The following is a 27,677-nucleotide window of genomic DNA, read 5'->3' as shown; positions in this document are numbered from 1 at the left end:
AGCCCGGGCAGGGCGGGAGCTTGGTCATCTGACTCGGTGACCCGGGCACCGACGCTTCTTTCCCTGTATCCTGGGCAAGAAGGCAAGTTTGAGGACTGCTCGGACAGACCGCTGAGCAGCCATGCGACCGTCCCCGCATCGGACCCCCGAGCTACTGCTGGCGCTGCTGGCGCTGGCGGCGCAGGCCTCGGCCCAGCAGACACCCGCACTGTGGCCCTGGCCGCGCTCCGTGAAGGTGTCCCCGGAGCTGCTGAACATCGCCCCGGAAAACTTCCTTATCTCCCACGGTCCGAATTCCACGGCGGACCCCTCCTGCTCGCTGCTGCAGGAAGCCTTTCGGAGGTAAACAGCCCGGTCTGGGCCAGAGAGGCGGACCACCAGGCAACCTGGTCTCACAGGTCTGGAGGATGGCATGGCAGGTCTAACCAATGCAGACCTAAGTCCAATGCTTGACCTGCCCTTGCTGCTTCCTGCGCACCCTGGATGCTCAGGGTCCCTGGTCTGGGTGCAGAATAACAGTGGGACTTGCAGCTTTAGTCAATCAGTTTGTTGGCCTCAGAAGGTCTGTTGAGATGGCTTCATAGATAGGGAGGAGAAGGTGGCTCAATCCTCTAAAGTGAGCCGCCAATGAGAGCATCTGGCCAGGCTTAGGTAAGGACCCTTTGAGGTCCCCAGGTATTCCTCAGTGTTGGCTGAGGCATTCAGCTCCATACTTCCCATACGTGGCAACAATTCAGATGTCCTCTATCTCTTGTAGTTTTTCTTCAAGTGCATCTGAGCCTGCACGAATTTATGTGTACCATGAGCCTGGAGGTAGCCGCAGATGTGGAGGACATGGAATCTTGGTGTGAGCCCCCAGGGCGGGTACTGAAACCAAACCCAGGTCCTCTGTGAGGGCAGTAAGAGCTCTAAACTTCAGAGCTATTTCCCCAGCTCTGAAAGAAAGTCCTTAAGTTGGAGCATTTGGGGAAACCTCTCCCTTCCAAACTGTTCCATTCCTAATGTTAGGTATTCCAATCTCAGTACTTACTTTCAAATGACTCCTAGATAAATATCTGCTTTACTTCTTGTTCCTCAACCTTTGGTTTCTTCCCCTAGGTTCCCTAAAACCTTTTCAGTGCCCTGTGCCCCAGGCAGTCACTGCACTCCAGCCTTACCAATTGTATCAAGAGCAGGCTAGGCTGCATTTTGCAGTGATGGTTGAATGTGCCACCTTCTGTCCCCTCAATGCCAGTCCTGTGTGGATGGGACTGCCCCAGGGAACTGTAAATTGGTGACACCTGTGCGGCTTGCTTTACATGCCAGATCTTGTCTGTGACTGGTGAATTCAACTATAACCTAATTTTTCCTGTAGGACACCAACAGCTGCCCAGGAAATATAAAACAAAGTTTAGGGTGGGTCTAGGCTGTGGTACCTAGGCATCTGCTGAAGAGGCCCCATTGTTTGCAGAAACAGCAGTGTCCTCTGCCACAGAAAGGCTAGTGTTTTCCTTATCATTTGTGCAACTTAGAGGACATTATCACCCTACTTTGGAAGCTTGCTCTAATAATCTTTTTAGGAGTTGAATTGCTAACAGGTTGGAATTCTTATGGTCCAGGTGGCATGAAAAGGTAAAACAAGTGGAGCAGTTTAATCCTGGCACTTGGCAGGCAGAGGCAGGCTAGTCTGGGACAGCCAGGGCTACACAGAGAAACCATGTCTTGAATTCCCCCCCCCCAAAAAAAAAGTAAAACCAAAGCAGCTGGCTGGTAGTATTGAGATGTTTAGGATTGTAACTCAGTCACTGGACTGGATAGCTTTTAAAAGGTGCATGCGCTTTAGGGCTGACTGTAAAACTGGAGTTTTCCTTTCTGCCCTGATATGAGCTTGAGCAGGGATGACTACTTGTTAATGAATACAACCTTACAAGGCCTTGAATCAGCTATGAGATGGTTTGAAAACAGGCTTGGCATCCAAAACAAGTGCCAGCAATTATTACCTGAAGGATTTGCCCAACTAACTTGTACCTTGTGAGAGAAGCAGCTGGTAATTGCACCTGACATTGTTTGGAAGCTGGTAATAAAACATGGCTAAACCTTGGGAGCAGGCAGCTGTGGCCTAGTAACTCCAGCAAGCATGGTAGAGAGGGTTGGAAGTCTCTAGAGATGCAGGGTTATTCAGGGGTCTCTGGGTAGTGAACATTCATACAGGCTGTTCAGAATTGTGTGCTGTAGTTGGAGCTTTCCTGTCCTGATCCCCTGCTCTCAAATAACCAGCAGCAGGTTCCCATAGAACTGACTCAGAAACCTAATATAAATTACAAATGCTCAGCTGATAGCTCACACTTGTTACTAGCTAACTCTTACACTTTAACTGATATTTCTTATCTATGCTTTGCCACATGGCTCCTGGCTTGTTACCTCATTCATTTTCTACACATCCTACTTCCTTGGCAGCTGGCTGTCGTCTCCTCTGATTCCACCCTTCCTCATCCCATCATTCTCAGTTTGACTTTCCTGCCTAACTTGATCCTGTTTAGCTATTGGCCAGTCAGCTTGTTTATTAAACCAGTCATAGCAACACATATTCACACAGCATGCAGGATTATTCTACAGCAAGTGGCTTCTATCACTAAGAGCCCAAGTCCCATCACAAACATTGCTCTCTGTGGGGATAGTTTGGCTGGTCACTGTGGCAGCTTCTTCAGCTCAGAAAACCTACTAAATAGTAGCCACAATTTTGTTTTTGTTTGAGAGATTGGTCTCACTATGTAGCCCCTGGCTAGCCTTAAACTCACAACAGCTTCTGTCTCCCAAATGGTGAGATTAAAGGTATGGACCATCACACCTGACCCAGAACACCTATTTTAAAAGAATAGCTTCAATCCTTTTGTTAATTGGATGGAATGCTAGCTATCCCCTAACTCAGACCTCAGATCTTAAAGGTAGTTAGTGGTCACTCCCTCCACCCCCCACTCCTATCCCACACTGGGAGGGCCTGGTACATGCTAGGCAAAGCGGTACCACTTGAGCTATACCCTAGCTCCTTTTAAGTTTTATTTTTAATTTTAAAGATAGTCTTTTATAGCCAAGTGGTAGTGGTGTACACCTTCAATCCCTGCACTCAGGAGACAGAGGCAGGTAGATTTCTGATTTTAAGCCAGCCTGGTCTACAGAGTTCTAGGACAGAACTTCACAGAGAAACCATGCCTTAAAAACAAACAGCAAAAAAATAGTTTTATGTGTATAGGTGCAATACCTGTGAAGACCAGTTATAAATGATTGTGAGCCACCACATGGATGCTGGGAATTCAACCCAGATTCTCTATAAGATCATCCAGTACTCTTAACTGCTGAGCCATCTCTCCAACACTATATTTTAAAGTGTTTTAATTATGGTAAAATTCCTTTATTTTTTTTCTTTGCTTATTTTGGGTTTTTGAGACAGGGTTTCTCTGTATAGTCCTGGCTGTCCTGGAACTCACTCTGTAGACCTGGCAGGCTTCTTACAGATCCACCTGCCTCTGCCTCGCTATGTTGGGATTAAAGGTATTTGCCACCACTGCCTGGCCACATAAAATTTTCCATCATAAGTTTTAAAAAATACTTACTCATTTTTATGTGTATGGGTGTTTTGCCTGCATGCATGTCTGTGCACCATGTGTGTGCAGTGCCTTTGGAATATGGAAGAGCTTTGAAAACTCCTATGTATGAATCTTATTCTCAGAAAGTTTAATCTGAAAGTCTGGACATTGGGATTTCCAGGAAGTTCCCCTTACTCAATGGTTTTTTGCTACTTCACAACTGATTTTCCTACCTAGTGGCAGTTCAGTTCCTGAGACCACTGGAAATGTGTGTTTTCCAATGGTTGCATCCCACAGCTTGAGAATTGACTGCACTGAAAATATCGTGAGGAAGTCTTTGGTTAGACTGAGCTGGCTTGAGATTTGAGAGTTGACTTCTGTGTCCCCTAGCACATACATATGATTTGGTTCATTATTGAAATGGATTTCTCCCACAGATATTACAACTATATTTTTGGTTTCTACAAGAGGCATCATGGCCCTGCTAACTTTCAAGGTGGAGCTCAGTTAGAGCAACTTCAGGTGTCAATTACCCTCCAGTCACAGTGTGATTCCTTCCCTACTGTGTCCTCAGATGAGTCCTGTAAGTACCTATCATGAAATGTAGTCTTTGTAGAACATTTGTAAGTTCGGGAGTAGGTACAGAAGGAAAGAGAATTCACCTGTCCATCACGGCCATTTCAGGTGGCCAACATGCATGTTGTTTGCAGCAAATGTTTTGCATGGATACAAACATTAATATGAAAATGGGAATAAACTGAATGTGGCACTGGAGAGGCTGAGGCAGGAGGATTGCAGTGAATTGAGGCTACCTGGAACTAGAGTAAGACCTCATCTCAAAAAAAAAAAAAAGAAAGAAAGGAAGGAAGGTAGGAAGGAAGGAAAGAAAGAAAGAGAAAGAGAGAGAGAAAGGACAGAAAATGGGAGTTTTTGTACATGTGGGTTTTGACTTATTTTTACATAATTATGAACTTCATTAACTATTCTTTTATGATACAATTTCTGATGCTTCGTTATTCTACCACTGTATGGAAGAGTTAAACGAATCTTAATTTTTGAGGCTGTGGTATGTTTTTTGTCTTTTTAAAAGATTGTGTGTGGGTTGGTGTGTGTTTGTCTACATGCACACATATGCCCGTAGGTACTCACAGAGGGCATTGGATCCCTTGACTTGGAGCTACACCTGGTTGTGAGCCTCCAGCCTTGAGTGTTAGGAACTGAACTGTGGTCCTCTGGAAGAGCACCGAGCACTTGAACTGCTGATCCTACTCTTCTGTCCTCAATCAACTTCTGTCTTTGAAGGCACATTAGGGCATCTTGCATACAAGACCAGCCTGCCCACAGGACTGTATTCCCAAGCCTTGTGCATACTTTCTCAGTAGGGTGTGTTGACTGGCAATGGTGTGGAATGGTGCCAAGGACTCAGAGACACAATGGAAAGACATGTACTATAAGACAAGTACCAGGAAGAGATGAGGAGATTGGGTATAGAAATCTAAAGAATGGCGGGGCGTTGGTGGTGAACGCCTTTAATCCCAGCACTCGGGAGGTAGAGGGCAGGTGGATCTCTGTGAGTTCCAGGCCAGCCTGTTCTCCAAAGCGAGTGTCAGGATAGGCTCCAAAGCTACACAGAGAAACTCCGTTTCAAAAATCAAAAAACAAAACAAAAAAAAAAAAAAAGGTAAGAAATAGAAAGAATGACGTGTCACATAGTAAGAAGAACTTACTCCTTTGTCCTTAGAATGCCTCCTCTGCATGTGGATAAAAGCCCTTTCCCTCCTCCCACACAGATAAGCTTTTTAAAAGGAATTGTGTTTATTGTTAGCGGTCCATTTATTCGTTTATTTACCTTTGTTTTTGTTTCTGAGCCAGTCTTTTTAAATTTTATTGTTATGCTCAGTGGTGTTTTGCTTGTATGTGTGTCTGTGTGAAGCTGTCAGATCCCCTGGAACTGGAGTTAAAGACAGATGTGAGCTGCTATGTGGGTACTGAAAATTGAACCCAGGTCCTCTGGAAGAGCAGCCAGTGCTCCTAAGAGCTGAGCTACCTCTCCAACCCCCAGATGAGCTTTCTTAATACACCACATAGGAAAATAGTTTCATTTGTTTTCAATTCTGTAGCTGTCCTTGGGAGAGGAATGGGTAACTTACCAGTGCTAGCCACATGATTTCAGTGGATAATGGACATGTAGATGCTATAGGAAGTATGATTTGCAATCTGAATTGAGCTAGAAATGGCCACTGTGTTGCCAAGGTAACTTTGCTGTCCATCACCATCAGCAGTATAGACAACCTATGGTAGATTCTAGAAAATAGGGTGCACTGAGACTGGAGGGACTGAGCTTTTATTTACGTCAGCTCGTCTCAGAAGGAAGCTTCCTGCGGTCAGTGTTTAAGAAATTCGCCAGCACTGCAATCACAGAATCCCAACCCCCTATGTTAGCAATAAAGACAGGCATACCCTGGGACGTGGAAGTGAAACCATTTCTACTTTAGAGAGGTAGCCACATACGTTTACCTGTAACAAAGAGTTAAAAACAAAACAAACTTGCTGTCAGCTGGAAGAGGACTGGCTGAACAGATAGACGTGAATTCATATGACAGACATGCAGAACTTACCAAAACAAACTGCTGAGTTGGACAAAGGAAGTTGTGCCGTATGGAGGGGAGTATACCATTAATACACAGGAATTTGCAGATAAAGAATATTATATTTTTTCATTACACAATTGCCGAGGAAAGGAACTAATAGGTATTTCATTTGGGGGAGGTAGAGAGAACTGGGTGGACACTCACGTAGTGTTTGAGTAGTATTTTAATTATTGATGTCTGTATAGATACCCTCTAAAACAAGGGTATTCACAGTGCAAATCAGTTCAGAAGGGGATAGCTGAAAAGTCAAGGCATCACCTCCTATCCACCCCCCAACAAACACAAAGGAAAGTCACTAACTGACCTACTAGTTGGGTTTTGAAATTAAAATTCTATAGCTATGTGTCTGCATTCTTAGCAGGTAATTCTTTTAATTGCTATGTATGATTTGATGAGTTGAGTCAGGATCCTTTTAAATATACACCAGACCTCAGCTATTGTAGGGAAAAGGAAGCCTGCTTTAAGTGTACTCAAAGTAGCAAAACAGTTCCGAGTGTGGTGTTTCACTCACTCAGCACTGTGGTGTTTTGACTGGAAAAGCTATTCTGATAAAAGACTGTCAGCTGAGCATGTCACATGACTGACACACACATCTTTTCCTTGCCTGACAGGACCTGCCTCCTGACAGTCAGGAGGTAGAAGCTGGCATGACACTAAATCATTAGGCTCCTACCACCAGTGCCCCTTCTCTGTCTGTCCCTGACATACCTTTAGCTTTCAGGGTCTGTACCCTCTGTGCCCACCTTGCCCCAGGATGCACTGATACTAAACTTGTTATTGGTCATTAGGCAGGTATGATTCCCAAGGCTGAAGGTTAATGGCCTCTTGGCACAGCCCAGCCAACTGGAACTCTTGGTACTTTTGTGTTGAGATAGGGTTCCTGTTTAGCCCAGGCTGGCTGTGCTCCTATGATCCTCATGCCTCAATCTTCCTGAGTGCTGGATTTACAGTCTTTCTTTCCCTCCCACCATGCCTGGTTGGAGTCCTCTTCTTGATGGAAGTGACTTCTTATTGAGTGAGATGCAACTGGACTGAGGTAAAGGGAGCTAGAAAGCAAGTCTTAGTGCCAGTTTCTGATGGCATCAAAGGGAAGGGAGGTAGGACAAATGAAAATAAGAAAAGTGGAGTGAACTCACCTTGGGGGATGTAGGAAGTGTGAATAAGGACCATGAAAACAGAAGATGGATTGTATTTCTGTGCTGAGGTGATGAGTGGTGGAGGGATGTGCAGGGCCTGCCTTGAACAGCTCAGCTGCCTGGCCTATGGCAATGGAGGAGATTCACTGAAGTGAGACACAAGGTCTCTGGGCTGGTCAGGCTGGAACATCTTGAGTTGAAGGAATCTAAGTAGAGACACACTGGAGGAACAGGAAAGAATGGTGGGAAAATACTAAGGTTAGATTTGGAAAATAGACTGTTCCTCATTCCGGAAGTAACCAACGTTCACCAATCCTACCCCACAGATTCTCTACTTGTGCAGGGACCAGTGGCTTTCCTCAAGGCTAACAGAGTTTGGGGAGCATTACGAGGTAAGTTCTGTGCAATTTCATTGTCTCCAGTAGAGGGATATTATCATATGTACATCAAGAACAGAAAACTGGGACCCAACCTTGGGTCTATCTTCTTTATTTCCTATGAAAAACTAGCCAAGCACTTAGATGCCTTCAACCCAAGATGCCCCAACCTGAACCTCAGGGACCTTGTGGCTCCCTTCATTGATTCCCAGTGCCATGGGCCAGGCATCTGAGGTGTTGAAGCCAGGTCCTTGGGCATCTGTTCCTCCAGCATGCTTCATCTTCTCAAGTCTGAACTGCCAGGTCAGAAATGCAAAATGTCTCCAGTATTCAGTGTTCTCATTCACTCACAATTCCTACCTCCTCATTTAATCTTGTCAATCATATTTGAGGGTGTGTGTTCATTCAGAGCATCAGACATTTTACTCATGTGACAGCCTTCAGAGTGTAAAGTGGTGGGCAGTCCTTTCACACATGGCTAGCAAGCCGCCCATGGCAGCAACATGTTTTTCCATACAGGCATACAAACAAATAATGAGTTAGTTATAAGAAATAATCTGAAGTAAACACATTCCTATCACTATACCTGGGAGGAGCACAAAAGCATAATCCAAGATCAATTCTGTGTTTTTGAAGAAACGGAGGCCACAAGACTCTTGTCTTATTTTCTTGGAGTTTTCTCAGAAGCACTCAGAATTCTCACATGACTCCATTTATGGACTGTGCTCCAACACTGGGCTGTAACATTCCATGGCGGTCAGTGGCCCCAGTTGGTTCAGCTTTGGTTTGGACTCAGCAATTCCTTCTTGCCACCTTCAGGAACCAAATATGTGTCTTCCCCAGTTTTCCATGCCTATGGCTTCAGAAGCATCAGCTTGAGCACTGTGAAAGGGAGTTTGCTGTAGAACGGTGGGAGGAGTAGGCGGGAGGAGGGCTGCATTTTACCAAGTGTGGATACAGTACTGTTCCGACTATTCACCCTGTGGTCATGAGCCTGTTTGGGTATTACTCTTATTTCAATATTTGATCTTGTAAATAACACAATATCTTTTGCTTCCCCCAGGTTTAGAGACATTTAGCCAGTTAGTTTACCAAGACTCTTATGGGGCCGTGAGTATTCCTATTGTTTTACTGAACCTGGATAGACATTCTTGTTAGGATGTAGCCTCCCCAGAAGTCCTAAGAGTTTCTTTTCCCAATATATTTGCTTACAAATTTCATGCATTTTTGGGTCCTAATATATTTGATTTATTTAATATACAGATATATAGAGATGTATAGTGTTCTGCCTGCATGTATCCCTGTGGGCCAGAAGAGGGCACCAGATCTCATACAGATGGTTGGGAGCCAAAATGTGGTTGCTGGGAATTAAATACAGGACCTCTGGAAGAGCAGCCAGCCAGTGCTAGTTATTTCTAAGCCATCTATCCAGTCACTGGTCCTAAAATTTTGTCTAGTGCTTGTGTATAGTTGTAGCCTTTGTTGAACTTGAGAGAAACATTCTAAAACTCATCAAAATTTATTTCTTCTCCTAGTTCACCATCAACAAATCCATTATTACTGACTCTCCAAGGTTTGCACACAGAGGAATTTTAATTGATACATCCAGACACTACCTGCCCGTGAAGACAATTTTAAAAACTCTAGTAGGTGATTTCTTTATCAGATCCCTTGCTCCTCCTGAAGTTCTGCCCCTGGGTTCCTTTCTCCTGGGTTCTTATGCTGTCAAGTAAGCTGGAGTGAGAGGACTTGTTTTTCTTGTCCCTCTCAGGATCCCTCTCTGGGGGAGAATGATTCTCGGGTGGAATGGTGGCATGCCCAAGTGGATCTCCCTGTGTTTTCACAGACTACATGAATTTGTCCAAGACTGTTATGAGAAATTTTATTGTGTTTTAAGCCAGGCTGCCCTCAAGCCCCCAATCCTCTTGCCTCCGTTATCGGATTATCAGTATGTACTACTACTTTTAGTGAGAATGGCAGTTTGGTTTGTTTGTTTGGTTGGTTGCTTTTTGGTGGGTTTTCAAGACAGTGTTTCTATGGGTAGCCCTGGCTATCCTGGAACTCCTTTGTAGACCCAGTTGGCCACAAACCCACAGTGATCAGCCTGCCTCTCTAGTGTTGGGATTAAAAACGTATGCCACCATATCCAGCAATAAACGAGAAAGGCAGATTTAATACTGCCATTGGGCCAACTAACATGCTCCCATTTGTCAATCAGGGGTCTAGACACACAACCCAGGAACATGGCCAAATCACTCTAGCTATTGCTTTTTTAGGTGACATAGAAAGGGGTCAGGGAGTGGGTTTTTCCCTTTGGAAATGTTCCAGAAAAATACGGAGCGTTCAGGTAGCAGGTAGGAAGGAGTTCGATTATAACTTTTCCTGAGGCCTTTTTATTTATTGATTTATTGTGTATACAGTTTTCTATCTGTATAGCAGAAGAAGGCATCAGATCTCATTATAGATGGTTTAGAGGCACCATGTGGTTGCTGGGAATTGAACTCAGGACAAGAACAGTCAATGCTCTTAACCTGTGAGGCATCTCTCCAGTCCTCCTGAGTGCCTTTCATTGCTTTGTCCCCACTACCACCGGCCAACTGCCTCTAAGCCGCTTAAACTTTTTAGAAGGCTACAAAGAACTTTCATATTCTCCTTAATCAAGATTATATGAATTTAAAGTTTATGACTTGAAAAATTTAAATACTTGTTAAATGTACATAAAACACATATTTGCCTGATTGTCCCAATTATAATGCCTGAGGGGTCCATGCAATAGGTGACTCAAAACACCTTAATATTAGTTTGCATATCCTATTAATAGAGAGAACACATCTCAAAATAGCTTTAGCGAAAAAGTCAGGAGCATGAAGCTGTTAGCATGTGCCCTCCATGGTACCCACAGTGCAGATTCCAGGGCCGACAATACAGCAACCAGCAACAGGATCTGTGCTGTATTTCCTTGTTCCGTCTCCTCAGTGACCTTCAGCCTGCAGCTGTTATCTTTTCTCGTTTTTGAAGACGGTGGTGTTTTAGAAAAGTACAGGCCAATTACTTTTAGAAAATAGCTTAGGTCATTTGATTCTCACAGTCAGGGCTGTGTTCCCGACAGTGTCAGGTGGCAAGGCTTTCTCACTCCAGGTACTGACCACTCATGTTGGTTGACAGGTCATCTGCCTTGCTTCTCCAATATAAAATCAACTTTAGTCTATTATGTGCTTATTAAGTACCCTATGGGAGAATTTGGGGGACTCTGTAAAATCGCACATCTCCTCAGTACTCACCAACAGCTGATTCTCTCCTAAGTCAGGAGGTTATTGCTTTGAACAATTACTGAGTGGTGGTTTCCCTTTTCTGTCATTTCTACAGTTACTCATGGTAAATGACCTTCTATATTCTATAGTAAGGCAGAGAATTCCTTTTTCATTTGAGCACTCATTATTTTGTCAGTCTGGATTATCATTCTGCTTCATGGGTTGTAATTTGTTAACACCCCTATATAACCCTACTGTGACCACTAGAAGCCCTTTCAAGTTGGTTTGTTTATTCTTGAGAGATGTCCCCCTCAATCTCTCTGTACTTTTGGCCCCATTAGAGCCCAGGCTTATGTAGCCTGGTCTCAGTCTAGATTCAGGCCTTCCCCCCTACCCAAGGAACTCTTTCAGTAGGCAGTATTTGAAAATCCAGGTTTGGGTTGTAGGTGGTTATATCTCCTGATTCTATAGACAGCTGGAAAGCATACCCATGTGTGTGTGTTCAATATATTTATTTGAACATGCAAGTGTACAGCTTTCCCTGTGTCTCTGCGTCTATATCAGGTGTTGGTTAAGGACAACCCAGCAGTCAAATCCAGTGCTGTCATGGCTCAGGAGACCTGGTTGGCCCTTTCTTCCCACACCACAGTTAATCAGGAAGACTTCTGTGATTTGAAAGATGCCAAGTTGGTTTTTTGTTTTTGTTTTTTTTTTCCTCTCACCAGCTAACCAGCAGCTCTTCAGCAGGACACCAGCAGGGTGTCCTCAAATCAAGTTCGGTTCTAATGCTGTCTACTAGAGATAGTGTCATATCCCAGAAGCTGAAGCCCCCAAGGCTACCCATCTCCCTTCTGACCCAAGCCCCAAGAGTTTTAACTATGCTTGTGATGTACCACTATAAATCAGGGTCCCCATAATTTCCCCCTCAAGTTCAAATACTTAACTTGAGTGGCTGTCAGAAGGTAAATACACTGGTCACTTTATTATAAAGGACATTGCAAAGGCTGCAGGTGAAGTGGTGCTTAGGGTTGGGGTTTGGAAGCAGGGCTCCCACAACCTCTCTGGGCATGCCACTTCTCCAGGAACTCCTGGGGCCCAAAATTTAGAAGCCCCTGAAATCTGCCCTTTGGGGTTATATGGGGTCTTCATAGGCATGGCTAAGACACAAGCACCACATGGAATGTGATCAAATAGAAAGGGTATGAACGAAGCCCAGTAGGCTGTAGCTACAGCAGGCCTTTCTTTCTCTTCAGAACAGAGTCCCTCCCTGCAGGCCCTCCTGGAGGAGGAGGGTCTTGGGACCTACTATCACACCAGATAGGGCAGAGAATTTCATGAAGGCCAGCTCCCAGACAGAAACCCCTGGCATGATTACTCTCAATGACCAGCCAAGAGTAACAGTTGTCCTAATTTCTACAACTTGTACTGGGAGGGAGTTAGGAACCAAGAGCCAGGAACCATGATCCATGTAAAACAAAACAAAACAAAACAAAACAAAACATAACAAAACCAGGCAGTGGTGGCTCACACCTTTAATCCCAGCACTTGGGAGGCAGAGGTAGGTGGATCTCTGTGCATTCAAGGCCAGCCTGATCTACAGAGCTAGTTACAGGACAGCTAGGGCTACACAGAGAAACCCTGTCTCAAAAAACTAACAAATAACAAAAACAATACCTGAAAACATTTATAATATCACAGTCATCCACCTTTGCAATGAGTTTCACTGGGATATGCACATGCATTGTTGCACACTGCTTTACAGCTGGCAGGGTGGAGTGGTTGCAACAGAAATATGGCCTGCAGGTTGAAATATTTATTATCTGACCCCTTATGTAAAGTATATGATCCCCTGGTCTGTATTAAATATTAACAAGTTTATATTACTACTAATTTGTAACTCCTTTCTCTGACAATAAAAACGCTGTCATCCCAAATGTCTCCCAAAAGCCAAGGCCCTTTAGTCCCAATACAGAGAAGGGAGGCTATGCATTTGTATCATCTGGTAGCACAAGTCTATCCCGTAGTATTTTGTCCTTTTAAGAATCAGTTTTAAGGAGTAAACTAGTTTTATACCTTAAGCTACAGTTTATTTCAACTACAGTTTATTCCTTTATGGTATACATTTCATTCAATATGTCAAGGTGCCCAGAATTCTCTAGGCATTTGCTTGGCTTTATATTAAGTCTATAATGAATTTCATTTGCCAGGGTTATCACATGTTTCGTGTATTATAGGCCATATGTGCCTATATATATTAATATATTCCAGGGTTTTGCATATGTGGGAATTGTAAGCTTTGTTAATTACATAAGTGCTTTGTTTCTCCTGTACTCTAATCTCTAAGACAGCCTCAGCCTCTTCATTCCCTATTCCCGGCAGACCTTGAAGCACAATGATAAATCCATAAGCTTGCTCTCTTATACAGCAATATCACAGCTTCCTATATACGATGTATACGCTCTTGTTGGGTCTGGGTAATGGGAGACAGACCTCCAAAGTTTATTAAATCAGAAGCAAGCTTTATTCCAGAAAAAGAAAAAAATCACCACGGGGCAAAACAAACAAACAAACAAAAACCTTCAGAGCTATAGTGAGGACTAGAGCCAGTGATTGGCTTCTGGAACTGTCCCAATGGGGGCTTGTTTCAGTTCTCCTCTTATAGTAAAATCAAGCAATAGTTGTTGGTCAAAGGGATTTTACAACCTTGAGGTCAGGCTTAGAGACACATCACATTTTAAGTTTTACAAGTTTTGGCTATAGGAAGTTAACTTAGGATGTTTTCAAAAGCCTGTGGCTGGCACAGCCGCTTTTCGCTGTCCCTGAAAGAATGCAAGGCAGAGAATAGAGTCACATAGGAGGACAGTTAAAATTTAAGGGAATACATCACAGAGGGTCCCAGGGAGGCAATGGTTAGAAGCTAACCTTTGTCTGCCATGCCTGCCTAGCTGGGAAGCTGGGAGGTGGGAGACAGTTGTTAGAAGTTTCCCACTGTACACAGAGGCTGCCAGGATGTCTGCTCTTAGACAGAAAGCTGACGTTGAAGGTTAACAGTGGCTGCTGGCTTTACAGGTGTTTTTTTTTTTTAATGTGTTTGGGCTTATAATTTTATATTTCTGTATTTCTCTTCCTGGACCCTCCACTCTGTGTGAGGCTTTAATGAAGTGTGCCAATTTGACTATACATGGTTAGTTTATAATTTCACGTCATTCTTTCTTCACTAAAAAGAAGCATGCATTGGAAGCAATCCCAACGTAGATAGACACAATACAGACCGTATTCCTCTATGGTGTATAATTCTTCCCATCTTTGCTTTCAGGATGCCATGGCTTTTAACAAGTTTAATGTTCTTCACTGGCACATAGTGGACGACCAGTCTTTTCCTTATCAGAGTACCGCGTTCCCTGAGCTAAGCAATAAAGTGAGTAATTCATGTCACTGTCTGTGAACAAAAATCCTTGGCATAGCTTCATTAGAAGATCATAGCTTCACTGGTTTTCTTATAAATGGAACCAATGTGTAAAAGTTAGATATTTGTGGTTTAAAATCCTTTTTAGGTTGCTGCTTATCATCTTATTTTCATAAATCTTTCTGTACTGTTACAGATACTAAGTAGTAGGACTATTACTGCAAATGTTATTCTAAACACAGTTAGTCTCTGGGAGCAGCAAAAATATTTTAAAAGCTTAATGTTGAAGACCTGAGCAGTTCATGAAGGACATAGTTAAGATATTCAATGGCTAACAGTAAATTTGCTTTAAATACGTTTAGAGCATGTACATGACCTACTTCCCAAGCCCCTGAAACATATAAAGTAGGACATTTTGCAGATGAGCTGTTTTGGTTGTTGCAAAAGGGGGGGTCTCAGGCCGGCGTGGCGGTGCACACATTTAGGGAAGCAGGGCAGGAGGACCTCAGTAAGCTGGAGGGAGGCCTGGTCTACACGGTGAGTTCCAGGACAGCCAAGACTAGATAGAGACCTCCCAATAAACAAAAATGCCAGGGTCTCTGCCATCTCAGGCTAGCCGTGAACTTGCCTTGAATGTGGACCCCTTGCTTCCTCCCAAGTACTAGGACCACAGGCATGTTCCACCACTTTGGTGGTGCCTGTTGTGAGTGTTCAAATGGACTACTCTAGAGCAGTGGAACTGGGAGGTCACCCTCGGGTCTCATCATTTATTCTCCCTATAATAGAGAATGCCAGCTGACATGCAGCCACATGCCTTGTCAGGAATCCTGTCTTCTGGCCACAGCTCCAACTCTGGGATGGATCTGGGCTGAAGTATATGGCAGTGAGTCATTGATGTGCTGGCTGCTTCTCTTCTACTTTTGTGTGCCATTTCCAATGCACAGAGGGACAGAATAGTTCATTCAGTCCCCAGCTCCACCATCAGTCTGTGACCAATTCTGCTGTCACTGGCAGACTCTACCCTTCCCCCCACCCACTCTTTTAAATCAAAGTCCAGACTTACCTCACTTTCAAAAAGGCTTGGTTTGTATCTAATCAGTCATCAATGCTCATATTATCCTAAGTGTTTTTCCTCTTGTGGTCCATGAATTATGGATGTTAATGAGTCTGCTAATTCATTTCTTCTTGTAAATTATTGTTATGGACGAAACCAACGGAACCTGGTGTCCTGTCTCTCTGCTGTCATGGTTTTGCTGGTTACATTCCACAGTCTCAATTAACATGTCCACTATATTTTGATTTGGGGCTTAGAGGTCAAGGTGATTTGTACAAGCTGAGCATGGTATAGCCTATATTTTGAGGCAGGTGCCAACCCTTATCTTCCAGTGGATCTTCATCATTACTTAGAGTCACTGCTAACTCTTCAGGTGACACCAAGAGACTGAGTTAATATTTCAACATAATTAAGTTACTTGTTGTCAGTCGTCACTGCTCAGAGACATCTAACACCAGCGATGTGTGCACTGGATCCGAAGTCGGTGGCGGGATCCGACACACTGAGGCACGGTGGCAGTTCTGCCTACATCCGCCGGCCAGTCAGAACCTGGTACGCCCGAACACTGCTGATGCCGGGGTAAAGGTAACACCTCCATCCACCAGAAGAGGGCATACATCAGAGTATTCGATCTGTTTGCATCCACCAGAAGAGAACCTTTGTCCCATAGCCACCAGGAGAGCAAGAAACTCCTGCTACACCCACCAGAAGAAAGGATGAGAAGAGGACAAGGTAAAAGTACATTCAACAACAGAAAACCCAATATGACATCACTGGAGACTAGGAACCATACACCAGCAAGACCTGAACATCACAGTGCAGATGAACCAGAAGAGAATGACCTTATAAACATCTTCAGGAAAATGATAGAGGACCTCAAAGAGGACATGAGAAAATCCCTTAAAGAAATGAAAAAAAAAAAAAAAAGTACAAGATATCAACAAACCTCTCAACGAAACAGTTCAAGACCTAAAAACTGAAATAGAGACAATAAAGAAAGCACAATCTGAGGGAACGCTGGAAATAGAAAAGCTGTGTAAATGATCAGGAACTACAGACATAAGCATAACCAACAGAATACAAGAGATGGAAGAGAGAATCTCAGGAGTTGAAGACACACTGGCTGAAATAGATTCATCAACCAAAGAAAATCTTAAGTCCAACAAATCCCTAACACAAAATAGCCAGGAAATATGGGATACCGTGAAAAGACGAAACCTAAGACTAATAGGTATAGAAGAAGGTGAAGAAATCCAACTCAAAGGCGCAGAAAACATTCAACAAAATCATAGAAGAAAACCTTTTCACAACCTAAAGAAAGACATGCCAATGAAAATACAAGAAGCCTACAGAACACCAAATAGACTGAACCAAAAAAAAAAAAAAAAAAGGTCTTTGGCACACAATAATCAAAACATCGAACATACAGAACAAAGACAAAATATTAAGAGCACAAATGAAAAACATCAAGTAACTTATAAAGGCAAACCTATCAGAATCACACCTGACTTTTCCATGGAAACTCTGAAAGCCAGAAGGTCCTGGATAGATATTCTACCTACACTAAGAGACAATGGATGCCAGCCCAGACTACTATACCCAGAAAAGCTTTCAATCAATATAGATGGAGAAAACAAGATATTCTATGACAAAACCAGATTCAAACAATACATATCCACCAATCCAGCCCTACAAAAAGTTCTGGAACGAAAACTGCAACTTAAGGAAGCTAACTACAACCAGAAAAATATAGGCAATAGATAACCCCATTTTAAAAACAGCCTAAAGGAAAAAGGGATAGAATCCCACACATAATCTCACCACCATCACCAAATCAAAAACAAACAAGAATGAACAATCAATGGTCATTAATATCCATCAACTTTAAGGTTGTAACTCCCCTATAAAAAGACACAGGTTAGCAGAATGGATAAGAAGACAGAATCCATCCTTCTGCTGCATACAAGAAAAACACCTCAACTTCAAAGACAGACGGTACCTAAGAATTAGTGGTTGGGGAAAGATTTTCAATCAAATGGACCCAAGAAACAAGCGGGGATAGTAATCCTAATATCCAAAAAATTGTACTTTAAACTAAAATCAATCAAGAGAGATGAAGAAGGTCATTTCCTACTCATCACAGGAGAAATCCATCAGGATGAAGTCTCAGTTCTGAACATATGTGCCCCAAATAGAAAGGCATCCACGTTTGTAAAAGAAACTTTACTAAAACTCAAATCACACATAAAACTGCACACACAGCCTTGAACTACTGATCTTCCTGTCTCCATTGCTTAATGTCTTGAATTATCTGTGAATGTCATTATTCAAATATATTTTCAGTTAGTAGTAAAAGCTATTTTTATTTAGTAATATTTAATTTTAAATTCTGGAAATATATATTAGTGCTCACAAATACAGATTTTTCAATCCCTCAAAAAAAAAAAAAAAAAAAAAAAAAAAAAAAGAAAGTAACTGCCGGGCTTTGGTGGCACATGCCTTTAATCCCAGCGCTAGGGAGGCAGAGGCAGAGAATCTCTGTGAGTTCGAGACCAACCTGGTCTACCACAGCGAGTTCCAGGACAGCCTCCAAAGCCACAGAGAAACCCTGTCTCGAACCCCCTCCCCCCCCAAAAAAAGTTACTTATTGTCTGGTGGTAAATTTTTAGGTGATATTAGTTACATAGATTAGAAGACAAGAAATCTGTGTTTTGTAATAATGGTTGAGTTGGTGTCATGACCTGGCATGTCTCAGCCTTAAGTCATGAGGTTCAGCCTGAGTGGGGGGTGTGTGGACCTGGAAACTCCTAGCAACCCAGCGGCGATAAAGACCAAGTACAGGCATCCTGTCAGATTTAGAGAGCTCTCAGTTCCATGTTGTAAAACTAGAGTCTCTTTATTTACCATCTTTTCTGCTGTTTCTTAACCATGCTTCCATGGACAGGAGAACACTTCTGTCCTTCTGTTCTCCTCTCTGCTAGATGGCTCCTAACTCTCTGTTTGGAGCCTCCTCACACCTCTGCCCAGATGCAAGCCTATTCAGATGCTCAGGCCCATAGAGATACAAACTAGGAGGCATTCTATACTGAGGCTATGGTAAACAATAGGGGACCTGCTAGCATTAGCAATACAATAGTGAGCCAGAGCTTTAGGGTGCTCCTGTTTAGTGAAACCAGAGGCTGGACCTCAAAACATTCCATAAGGGAACTATTTTGGTCCCCCCCCCCCAGTTTGGATTCTAAACTTGACAAGAGCAGTGTTTTCACTCTGGAGGCAAACATTTTGTTTGTTTTGCCGTTAGCTTGCAAAAAGTTGAAGTAACTATGGACATTTCTTTAAGTTTTTTCTTAAACAATCTTATTTCATATACCAACCCAGTTCCCTCTCCCTCCCATTCCTTCTACCATCTCCCCATTCAATCCCCCATCCATTCCTCAGAGAGGGTGAGGCATTCCATGAGGAACCATCAAAGTCTGTGTATATTCTTAAAGCAGAAAGCACTGACAATCCCATTAGTCAATTATGAAAGCAGCGGGCAAAAATTCATCATTTTTATAAATTCAGCTCAGAAACTAGGAATCGTCCAGTGTTAGGCAGGACTGTTTACTACCCTCTGGTAATAGGAAAACTGGCCAGCAAAGGATAAATGAAATTGTTTATGGTTTCCAGGGCCAAATCCATCTTAACTTGAATATTACAGGGAAGCTATTCTTTGTCTCATGTCTATACACCAAGAGATGTCCAAATGGTGCTTGAATATGCCCGGTTCCAAGGAATTCGAGTTATACCAGAATTTGATACCCCTGGACATACACAGTCTTGGGGAAAAGGTAAGGACTTTGTTTCACAGGTTGAAAAGGGAGTACTTGAGATCCTTTGTCTCTTAATAGTTTGGTAGTGTTGTTTTTAAGTGTGGTTTGTGCAATGGTAGCAAAAGTGCTACAGATTTTGTGTCCCTTCTAAGTCACTGTCTAGGTACCACCTAGTGTATCAAAGTTGGGAAAGTAGAAAACTTGATTATAAGTAGAACATGATAACTTAGTTTCATTTTACTGATGGGCATGTTTTGGGAGAGCACAGAATATAGTCATGTTTCTGCTGGAGGGAATAGCATGAGGAAAGGCATTCAAAGATAGTATGTAGTGGGAACAGAGTGGAAAAATTTTAGGAGATGCTACAGGTGGCGACTAAGAATGTGGGCTCTGGTGCCAGCCTGTCTGCATTCAGATCCTGCTTTTGTCATTTGGAGCAAGCCTTGGGAAAGTTAACATGTCACCTCCAGTTTCCCCATCTACAAAATTCAGCTAACATTTCTAAGCATCAAATAAATAATAGAAAGTACATAGCATGGGGCCCAGCATTTGTACTTGTTCAGTACATAGTAATATCATGGTCGACATGGAAAACAATGGGAACTGAATCTGGGAAGGGTATCATCAAGGCTCTTGATGACTAGTGGGCTTTGTAAGGACACCCCAGAAACCAGTGTAAATTTCTGAGTAGAGAAGTAACATGATTGGGGTCACTTTTGGGGAAAACCTTTGTGAAAGGAACTGACTGTAAGGAGAAAGACCCTGGAGATCGCACACTGGAAGGGTCAACCTGGACTTGAATAATAATGAGCAGAACCAGAAATGTTCTGGAAACACATCATAGAACTTGGTAATCAACTCCAGGAAGAGAGGCCTCAGAGTTTAGGAAGGCCAACAAGCAGACCTGGCAGAATCCAGAGAAGGAGATTTGGGTTTTTTGTTAGATCATATTGAAAGGCAGCAAGGGTCTCTATTTTTATTGAGCAGGGAATCTGAACTATGTATTGAAGCTCAAAGAAAAAGTTTGAGTCCCTGACGGATATTTGAAGTGGGTAAGACCTCAAAGTCTGTGTAAAGCAGAAAACGAGGAATGGAGGAAGCAGCTCTTGTCTTCCTGGGGAGAAACTGCCAAATGAATCTTGTAAATGTGGTTGACTTTTCTATATAAAATTTCTGTGGCTTCACCAACATAAAGTCCAGATGGTCAGGTTTATCATGGTTTGTTATGATGATGGTATCAGAGGGATTCATCCTCAATAGAAACATGCTTTGAATCCTGGTCTTTTCCCAGATGAGGGATATGATCTGAGTAGACACAGTTCTGAAGTCTCCAGGCCCCAGCAGATACACACACACAGATGCTGCAGTGTGTGTTATATCCTGCGCTACACTGGGTGGGTTAGTGTGTCAAATGAATTTTTGACTACTGATATGTTCAATTCATGGAGTTTATTGGGATTCAATACTATTGTAAGGGGAGTAACATCTATAGCATAATTGTGCAAATTCAAGTCTTTGTGATTAATATGCTTAAAAAATAAATCTTTGTATTTTCTTCTAGGTCAGAAAGACCTTCTAACTCCATGTTACATCGAAAAAAAGGAAACTGAAAGAGTTGGACCTATAAACCCAACTCTAAATACAACTTATACATTCTTTAACACATTTTTCAATGAAATCAGCAGTGTGTTTCCAGATGAGTTCATTCATTTGGGAGGAGATGAAGTAGATTTCCAGTGTTGGTATGTTAAATCTGAACCTTTATTTATGTTTTCAGGTTTTGTTCATAAGGTGTAGACATACAGAATCCACACGGACAAAGGAAAGATTGGGGGTAACATTTCTTCTTATAAGGGTTCCAGCAACTCCTGAGATAGTCAGTTATTATATTCTGAGAGGTGCAACAAGCGAAAAAGTTTAGGAAGAAGAATCAAGGGGCAGAAGCTGGATGGCCGCTCATGCCTATAACTAAGTTCAAGGACAAGCCTGGTCTATAGAAGTGACTCAAGAAAAAAAGAATAACAAAATCTATAACCAGTCTTGGTGGCACATATCTAATTCCTGTACTCCGGACAATAAATGTTAGGTATTGGTAGTTCAAGGAAAACCTGACTATAGTGAGACTGTCTCAAAAAACCTAAAAGACTGTAAGGACAAGAGACCTTTAGTGAAAAGGGGAAAGACTAATAAGGAGGATGTTCAAGTCAGAATCCTTAGATTGTAAAGGGGCTGAGATGGAGGATAGGTATGGAAAACCTTTTTTAAAATGGGAGTCATTTCTGGAAAAGCATTTCTGGGAAAAATAATTTGCATTAGAAAACGAAGGGAACTCATAACCAAGAACTTGGATCCTTTAGTATGTTAAAGTTGGTATAACTGACATGTTAGATGCACACTACTACTAATAATAAAGTAAGCAAATCAAGATGTCTGTAACATTTCATTCACTGTTTTCTTTAAGGTCATCAAATCCTAATATCCAAGATTTCATGCAGAAAAAGGGGTTTGGTAAGAACTTTAAAAGACTGGAATCTTTCTATATTAAAAAGTAAGTCACTAGAAAGCCTACTTATCAATGCTTTTGTACAAGTTTAAGCTGTAACTTAATTCTCTGCTTTACTGTTTCATTTTCTCCACTCCTTTTAAAAGTGGAGACATAAAAACCCACTACAGAAGGAACTTCTATACACTGTTTTCTTTAAAATGATGAGCATTTTGCAATAACCATTGAAATAGAGGGAGAAGCCATGTATTTGAGAACTTGGCTCCGAGTGATGGCTGCCTGCATCCCCATCACTACCCAGATGCTGCAACTAGTTCCATTTGTCAAGTCCTAGAGCATGGCTCTTGCTCCCTATGCTGTGTGTCCAGTAGCCAGAGATGTACAAGCCTGCTTGCTGCATTAGAGTTAAAGGCAGTTAAGTCCTCAGCTGCATCAGCTCCATGTCCAGTGTTTCACAGGACAGTACAGTCACGTTTCTCAAAAGTCTCAGTGTGCTGCTCTGCTGGGAATCAGCACATTGTTTATGATAGAAGAACCAGAGCCTTCATGTACCATGTGGAGGAGAGAGAGGGAGAGAGGGAAAGACAGAGAGACACAAAGACACACATAGAGAGAGAGAACGCTTTGCAAATTCAACAACCATTCTTAGCTTGTCAGCCATAGAAAAAAGGCTGCATGCTGTGGTTTTCCAAGTTCTGCTCTGCTCTATCCATTTGGGAGGCTCAGAGTTCATCTGTTCCTTCCTATTTAGCTTTTTGTGTGATGTTTTCTTTCTTATTTACCCTTTGAAGTGTTTGTTATTGCCTAACTAAGTATCAGTGCCAGCTAATAACTGAACATTATTGACGTGACATGTCAGGCTAGGTGTCAGTTTCCTTTCTTCCAACCTGTGGATTAAGGCCATTGGAAACATCAGATATTTACATTACAGTTCCTAACAGCAGCAATATTACAGTTCTGAAGTGGCAACAATAATAATTTTATGGTTGGAGGTCACAACACGAGGAACAGTATTAAAGTGGCATTACAAAGATTGCGAACCACTGTTCTGTAGAAATGTGTCACAAGCATGGGGAACAAAGCTCAGGTTTGAAGTTGTCAGCCCTGAGGCATCTCCTGAGGGATCTCCATTCATGTGTGGCTGACTCTCACAAGTCACAGTGAAATACTTGAGTTCAATTAGAAGGGCAGATGCATCCAGGAAGATTTCGGTCAGGGGGGCAGTACCTAAGTGGTTCAGTAGAGGCTATGGACGTGATTGGAGGACTTTGGGATTGCATTGTTTAAAGAGGTGATCTATAAGATAAGGGGAAGCTTACATATGAGGAAGACAAAAATATGGATCAATATTTAAAAATTAAGTCAGGTTTTCTATAAAAGGGTAAGAAATGTTTTTATCCTGAGTATGGCACTAATCTTAATAATCTTGCCTTAATAATCTTGGTATTTTAAGGTAGCATACTTTCTGTGTAGTTTCTTTGGAGGCAGTCTCTAGCCAGCAAGACATATCTCAGGTTGTCTTAAGGCCAAAGAATTCTTTCCATTTCCCAAGCCCCTTAACCTTGGCCTGTCTCTCTACCTTGCCTCCTACCCAACTTTAGCTGGTTCTGTATTGCTATGTTATCGTGAGGTACAGTACTTGTCAACGTTGCAAGCTGTTCCTGGTAGAAAACATGCATGTTGAAGAGCGTTAACTTTGTGATCCTAAATAACTGTCAATGTTTCCAATTTTAGCATTTTGGATATTATTACATCCTTGAAAAAAGGCTCCATTGTTTGGCAAGAGGTTTTTGATGATAAAGTAGAGGTAAGAACTGTGAAAACTCCACTCAGGGCTGTAGTGATGGCTCAGTGGGTGAGACTGCTTGCTGTACCAGTCTGAGCACCTATTTAAAAGTTGGGTGTTCATCAGCAGTGAGGTTGGATGGAGGAAGGGCTGGAGGGCTCCATTTCTTCACTGCTGAACTCTTTCCTACAGATAGATTCAAGGAGAGGAGGCATTGCTTCAGTATATATATATATACTGGTGACCCTACCAGGTCCAAGAGATCACAGCAGTCCAGTGGTCTCACAAACCAAGTCACTAGTGGGGGGAAGGGATTGAAGATTCAAGGGAGAGACTAATCAGTATGCATTATATACATATACGAAATTGTCAAGAACAAACTTAAAAAACAACAAAAAAAATCTGGCTGAGTGGTGATGGTGTAAACCTTTAATCTCAGCACTTTCTTGTGAAGAAGAGCCAGGCTAATCTGTGAGTTGGAGGCCAGCCTGGTCTACAAAGTAAGTTCCAGGACCGTCAGGACTGTTAAACAAGAAACCCTGTCTCAAAGAACAACAAAACCAAGCATGGCCTAGTGTGTACCTGTAACCCAAACACTGTCAGGACTGGGACAAGGAGGTTGCTGGGACCTGCTGGCTCCAGCATAGCTCCAGGTTCAGTGAGATTTTCTTGAGGGTATAGTGATTAGAGCATGATGGCAAACCTACCCATACACATGTGTGCACAATTATAGTGTGCAGACATATGACCTCACTTTTTTATTCTCATTTCTTCCCCCAACTCCTGCTGTCTCACAAGTTGAAGTATTTTGAATTAAGTTCTTTTATGTTTTTAGGAGCAAAACAGACAACAACTGATCTTTTTCTTTTTTCTTTTTCTTTTTTTAAAAGATTTTATTTATTTATTATTATGTCTACAACATTCTGCTTCCATGTATATCTGCACACCAGAAGAGGGCACCAGATATCATAGGGATGATTGTGAGCCACCAAGTGGATGCTGGGAATTCCACTCAGGACCTCTGTAAGAACAGTCCATGCTCTTAACTTCTGAGCCATTTCTCCAGCCTGAGCTTTTTCAAAACATAGTGTTAAAGTGGTTTTAAAATAAGTAAAATTAATATACACTTTTAAGAAATATTTGTTCTGACACAATTACTTATTATTTATTTGTAGTGGATCTCACAATTGCAGCTACCACTGTTACCTCTCTGGGGGGCTGGTGATAGTCTCATGGTTCCAGGTTAAGTAAAATATTAGTGTGTCGGGAATAGGATCAAGGAGCACATCTTACCCTGAGTTCTTTACCTCTCTGAGGTGTTAGCTTAGGCAAAAGTTAAATATCCAGTTTTAAGGGTTGAAGAAAATTTAAGTAGCAATGAAAACATGGTGAGTGAATAGCATATGACACTGACTGTTAGGAAAAAGAAAATAGGATATATGATTTTTTTTCTAAGATCTTAGAAAGTTATTCCAAGGCCTTAAAGATTGTTTTAGCTAGACCTAATACTGTGATTGCCATCTGCACCTTTAGCTTCAGCCGGACACAGTGGTTGAAGTGTGGAAAAATGAAAATTATTTGGCGAAGCTAGAAGAAGTCACATTTTCTGGCTTCAAAGCAATCCTTTCTGCTCCTTGGTACTTAGACATCATTAGCTACGGGCAAGACTGGAAAAAATACTACACAGTAGAGCCTCTTAAATTTGACGGTAAGTAAAGCAACCATCATTACTGCTACTTTCTTCCATAACTTTCATTCTCTCATCCCAAATCTAACTTGGATGCCTATTATTCCTTTTATGTCCGGTCTTTGATTTTATTAAAGATAAAGATTTGGTATCATTTTAACTTCTGAAAGGAATAGTGTGCTTTCTAAATGAAATAATACATAAGTAGATCCCACTTAGATTTGCCTCCATTTTCATGGAGTGCTTTCTATATCTGAGAGATGTTTGGCTGTGTTAACTCTGTAAGGCATCTAAGTAAGGGTAAGGTTACCATTTCTTCTGTGGATTTCAGGCTGTGTAGTCCTGGGTTTTCAACCACTTTATTAGCAATTCTAATTTATTCGGTTTTTGTCTATCAGTCTTTAGCTTAGAAAATGATGTTATGATTAAAAATCTCAAAAATATTGATCCACTGAAAACTATGTTTTTCTCCACAAGCATTTTGAGGATCCACAATGCATTTTTATACATTAGGTATAAAAAAATAGTTCTTAGACTCTGGGCAATGGTGGCGCATGCTTTTAATCCCAGCACTTGGGAGGCAGAGGCAGGCAGATCTCTGTGAGTTCAAGGCCAGTCTGGTCTACTGAACCAGTTCCAGGGCAGCCTCCAAAGCTACAGAGAAACCCTGTCTCAAAAAAAATAGTTTTTAGATACTCTTTTTTGTTCTGTTATCAAATACAAAGGAATATAAACCAAAAATAAGTGTAGTGGTCATAGTCCATTAAAATGAAGCTAAATATTCCAACTTGTATTTCTTGGCACGCCACTAATAATAGGAAGTGGGAGGAGGTGTCCAAAGGAGTTTGTGCAGGACCCTGAGTCAGCACAGGCTTCCATGTCTGTTGAATAGTGATGGGGAGTTCCTTCTGTGTATGTTCATCTTATTGATTGTTGAATTAAGTACTGTTTGGCCAATGAGGCAGCAAGTTAGGCGTTGAGGACGATTCTGGGACATGTAGTAAAAAGAAGTCTTGTGATATAGGCAGGAAGTGACATAGCAGGCAGACTGATATATAAGCAGGGACAAACAGGAAGTGGTCCTTTTCTCTCTCTTCCTCTTGCTGTCTGCTCTGAAGTCACCATGTGTGCTAGGAAGTTTGTTGCTGGCATCCAATAAGATAAGTCTTATAAAATATATGGATTATGATAATTAAGACTGAGCTAGCAGATGAGAAATCTAGTCTTGGCCAAGCAGCATTTGTACCTAATATAAGTCTCTGTATGTAACTTGGGACTTTAATGTGTGGGCGGGCAGAACTCCGGTGGCCTGGTGGAATGCGCCCACGTGGCTGCAGGGCTGGGGTGGCTTTGGAGTAAAGACTTATTGTTTCAGAGTAGCACTGAGCCAGGGTGGGAGTAAAGTTTCTGCTGCCTACAGGGTGTAGGGTGTGGGAAGGTAACATTGGACGACTACAGAAAGAAAGCCAGTGTTGTACAGCTTAGCTGCTTTCCCTTCAACTACTTTAATGCAGGTTCTGTGAAGCAGAAACAACTTGTCATTGGTGGAGAAGCTTGCCTATGGGGAGAATACGTGGATGCAACTAACCTTATTCCAAGATTATGGTAAGGAAGTAAAGGGTACCAACTGCCTTAAAAGATGCCTTAGGTCTTATTTTCCATGTAAGTAGGAAAGTACTTAGGAATTTCCTTAAGTAGATGACTTAATGGAAGGAGAAATCTAAATTGCCTTGGCAGACACATATTTTAATTTTCAGGCCTCGGGCAAGCGCTGTTGGTGAGAGACTCTGGAGTCCTGAAACTGTCATTGACATAGATGATGCCTACAGCAGACTGGTGAGACACCGCTGCAGAATGGTCAGGTGAGAGGCACTCCCTTCCAGTCTAGGATCTCTTATTAAAGTCCAGCACTCAGTGTAACTAGTGTCTTCAGCTTTTCGCTTTACAATAAATAAAAATGTCACCTAGGAAATAGTGATTTACCTAGTAGAAGTTGGACATTCCTTGTTGCAGGGGAGAAAGTAAAACCCATAAGATATATTTTAGTATAACTGCCATCTTAAAGGGGTTAAGTGCTTAAATTAGAATCAGTAAGTCACCGAAGGGGTGGGGATGGGATGATTTGCTAAAGTGATGTGAGATGGGAGAGCCACCAACCTAACACATCTTTTTTGTTATCTGTCAACAGCCGTGGAATAGCTGCACAACCTCTTTATACTGGACATTGTGGCCATTAGCATAAAGTGAAAAAGTGAACAGAAAAGGCTTCAGCAGCTTGAACTATAATCATGTTGATTTTGAAATCATGTAAAACTATTTGTTAGGTTTTGTTTTGTTTTTTTTTAATAAACCATCTTTTTATTGATTGACTACCTGTTGTATCGCACGCTGAATACTGGCATCTATTATGTGAGCATCTTAAAAAATAAAAGGAAAAGCTTTGTGATACCA

The 27,677-nt window shown here is 42.1% G+C and overlaps 2 protein-coding genes across 2 annotated transcripts in view; one reads left to right on the top strand and one right to left on the bottom strand.

Moving 5' to 3' along the window:
* On the top strand, positions 1-27,677 carry LOC100756951 (beta-hexosaminidase subunit beta). The gene is made up of 14 exons (XM_027401676.2): positions 1-342; positions 4,001-4,146; positions 7,677-7,742; positions 8,791-8,837; positions 9,263-9,373; positions 14,295-14,396; positions 19,139-19,268; positions 20,812-20,992; positions 21,712-21,798; positions 23,488-23,560; positions 25,073-25,247; positions 26,741-26,831; positions 26,984-27,088; positions 27,415-27,677. Exons 1-14 carry the CDS (start codon positions 122-124, stop codon positions 27,461-27,463), a joined length of 1,584 nt encoding a protein of 527 aa, XP_027257477.1. The 5' UTR covers positions 1-121; the 3' UTR covers positions 27,464-27,677.
* Gfm2 (GTP dependent ribosome recycling factor mitochondrial 2) overlaps positions 21,274-27,677 on the bottom strand; it is a 46,358-nt gene continuing 39,954 nt past the window's right edge. The window contains exon 23 of the transcript XR_003482536.2: positions 21,274-23,725. The gene's annotated coding sequence lies outside the window, so the exon portion shown is untranslated. The remainder of the gene's footprint in view (positions 23,726-27,677) is intronic.

This window comes from Cricetulus griseus, chromosome 2 (genome assembly GCF_003668045.3).
Source record: "Cricetulus griseus strain 17A/GY chromosome 2, alternate assembly CriGri-PICRH-1.0, whole genome shotgun sequence".
NCBI classification, from domain to species: Eukaryota; Metazoa; Chordata; class Mammalia; order Rodentia; family Cricetidae; genus Cricetulus; species Cricetulus griseus.
The sequence above is the reverse complement of the archived record's forward strand: the minus strand, read 5'-3'. Positions and strand labels throughout refer to the sequence as shown.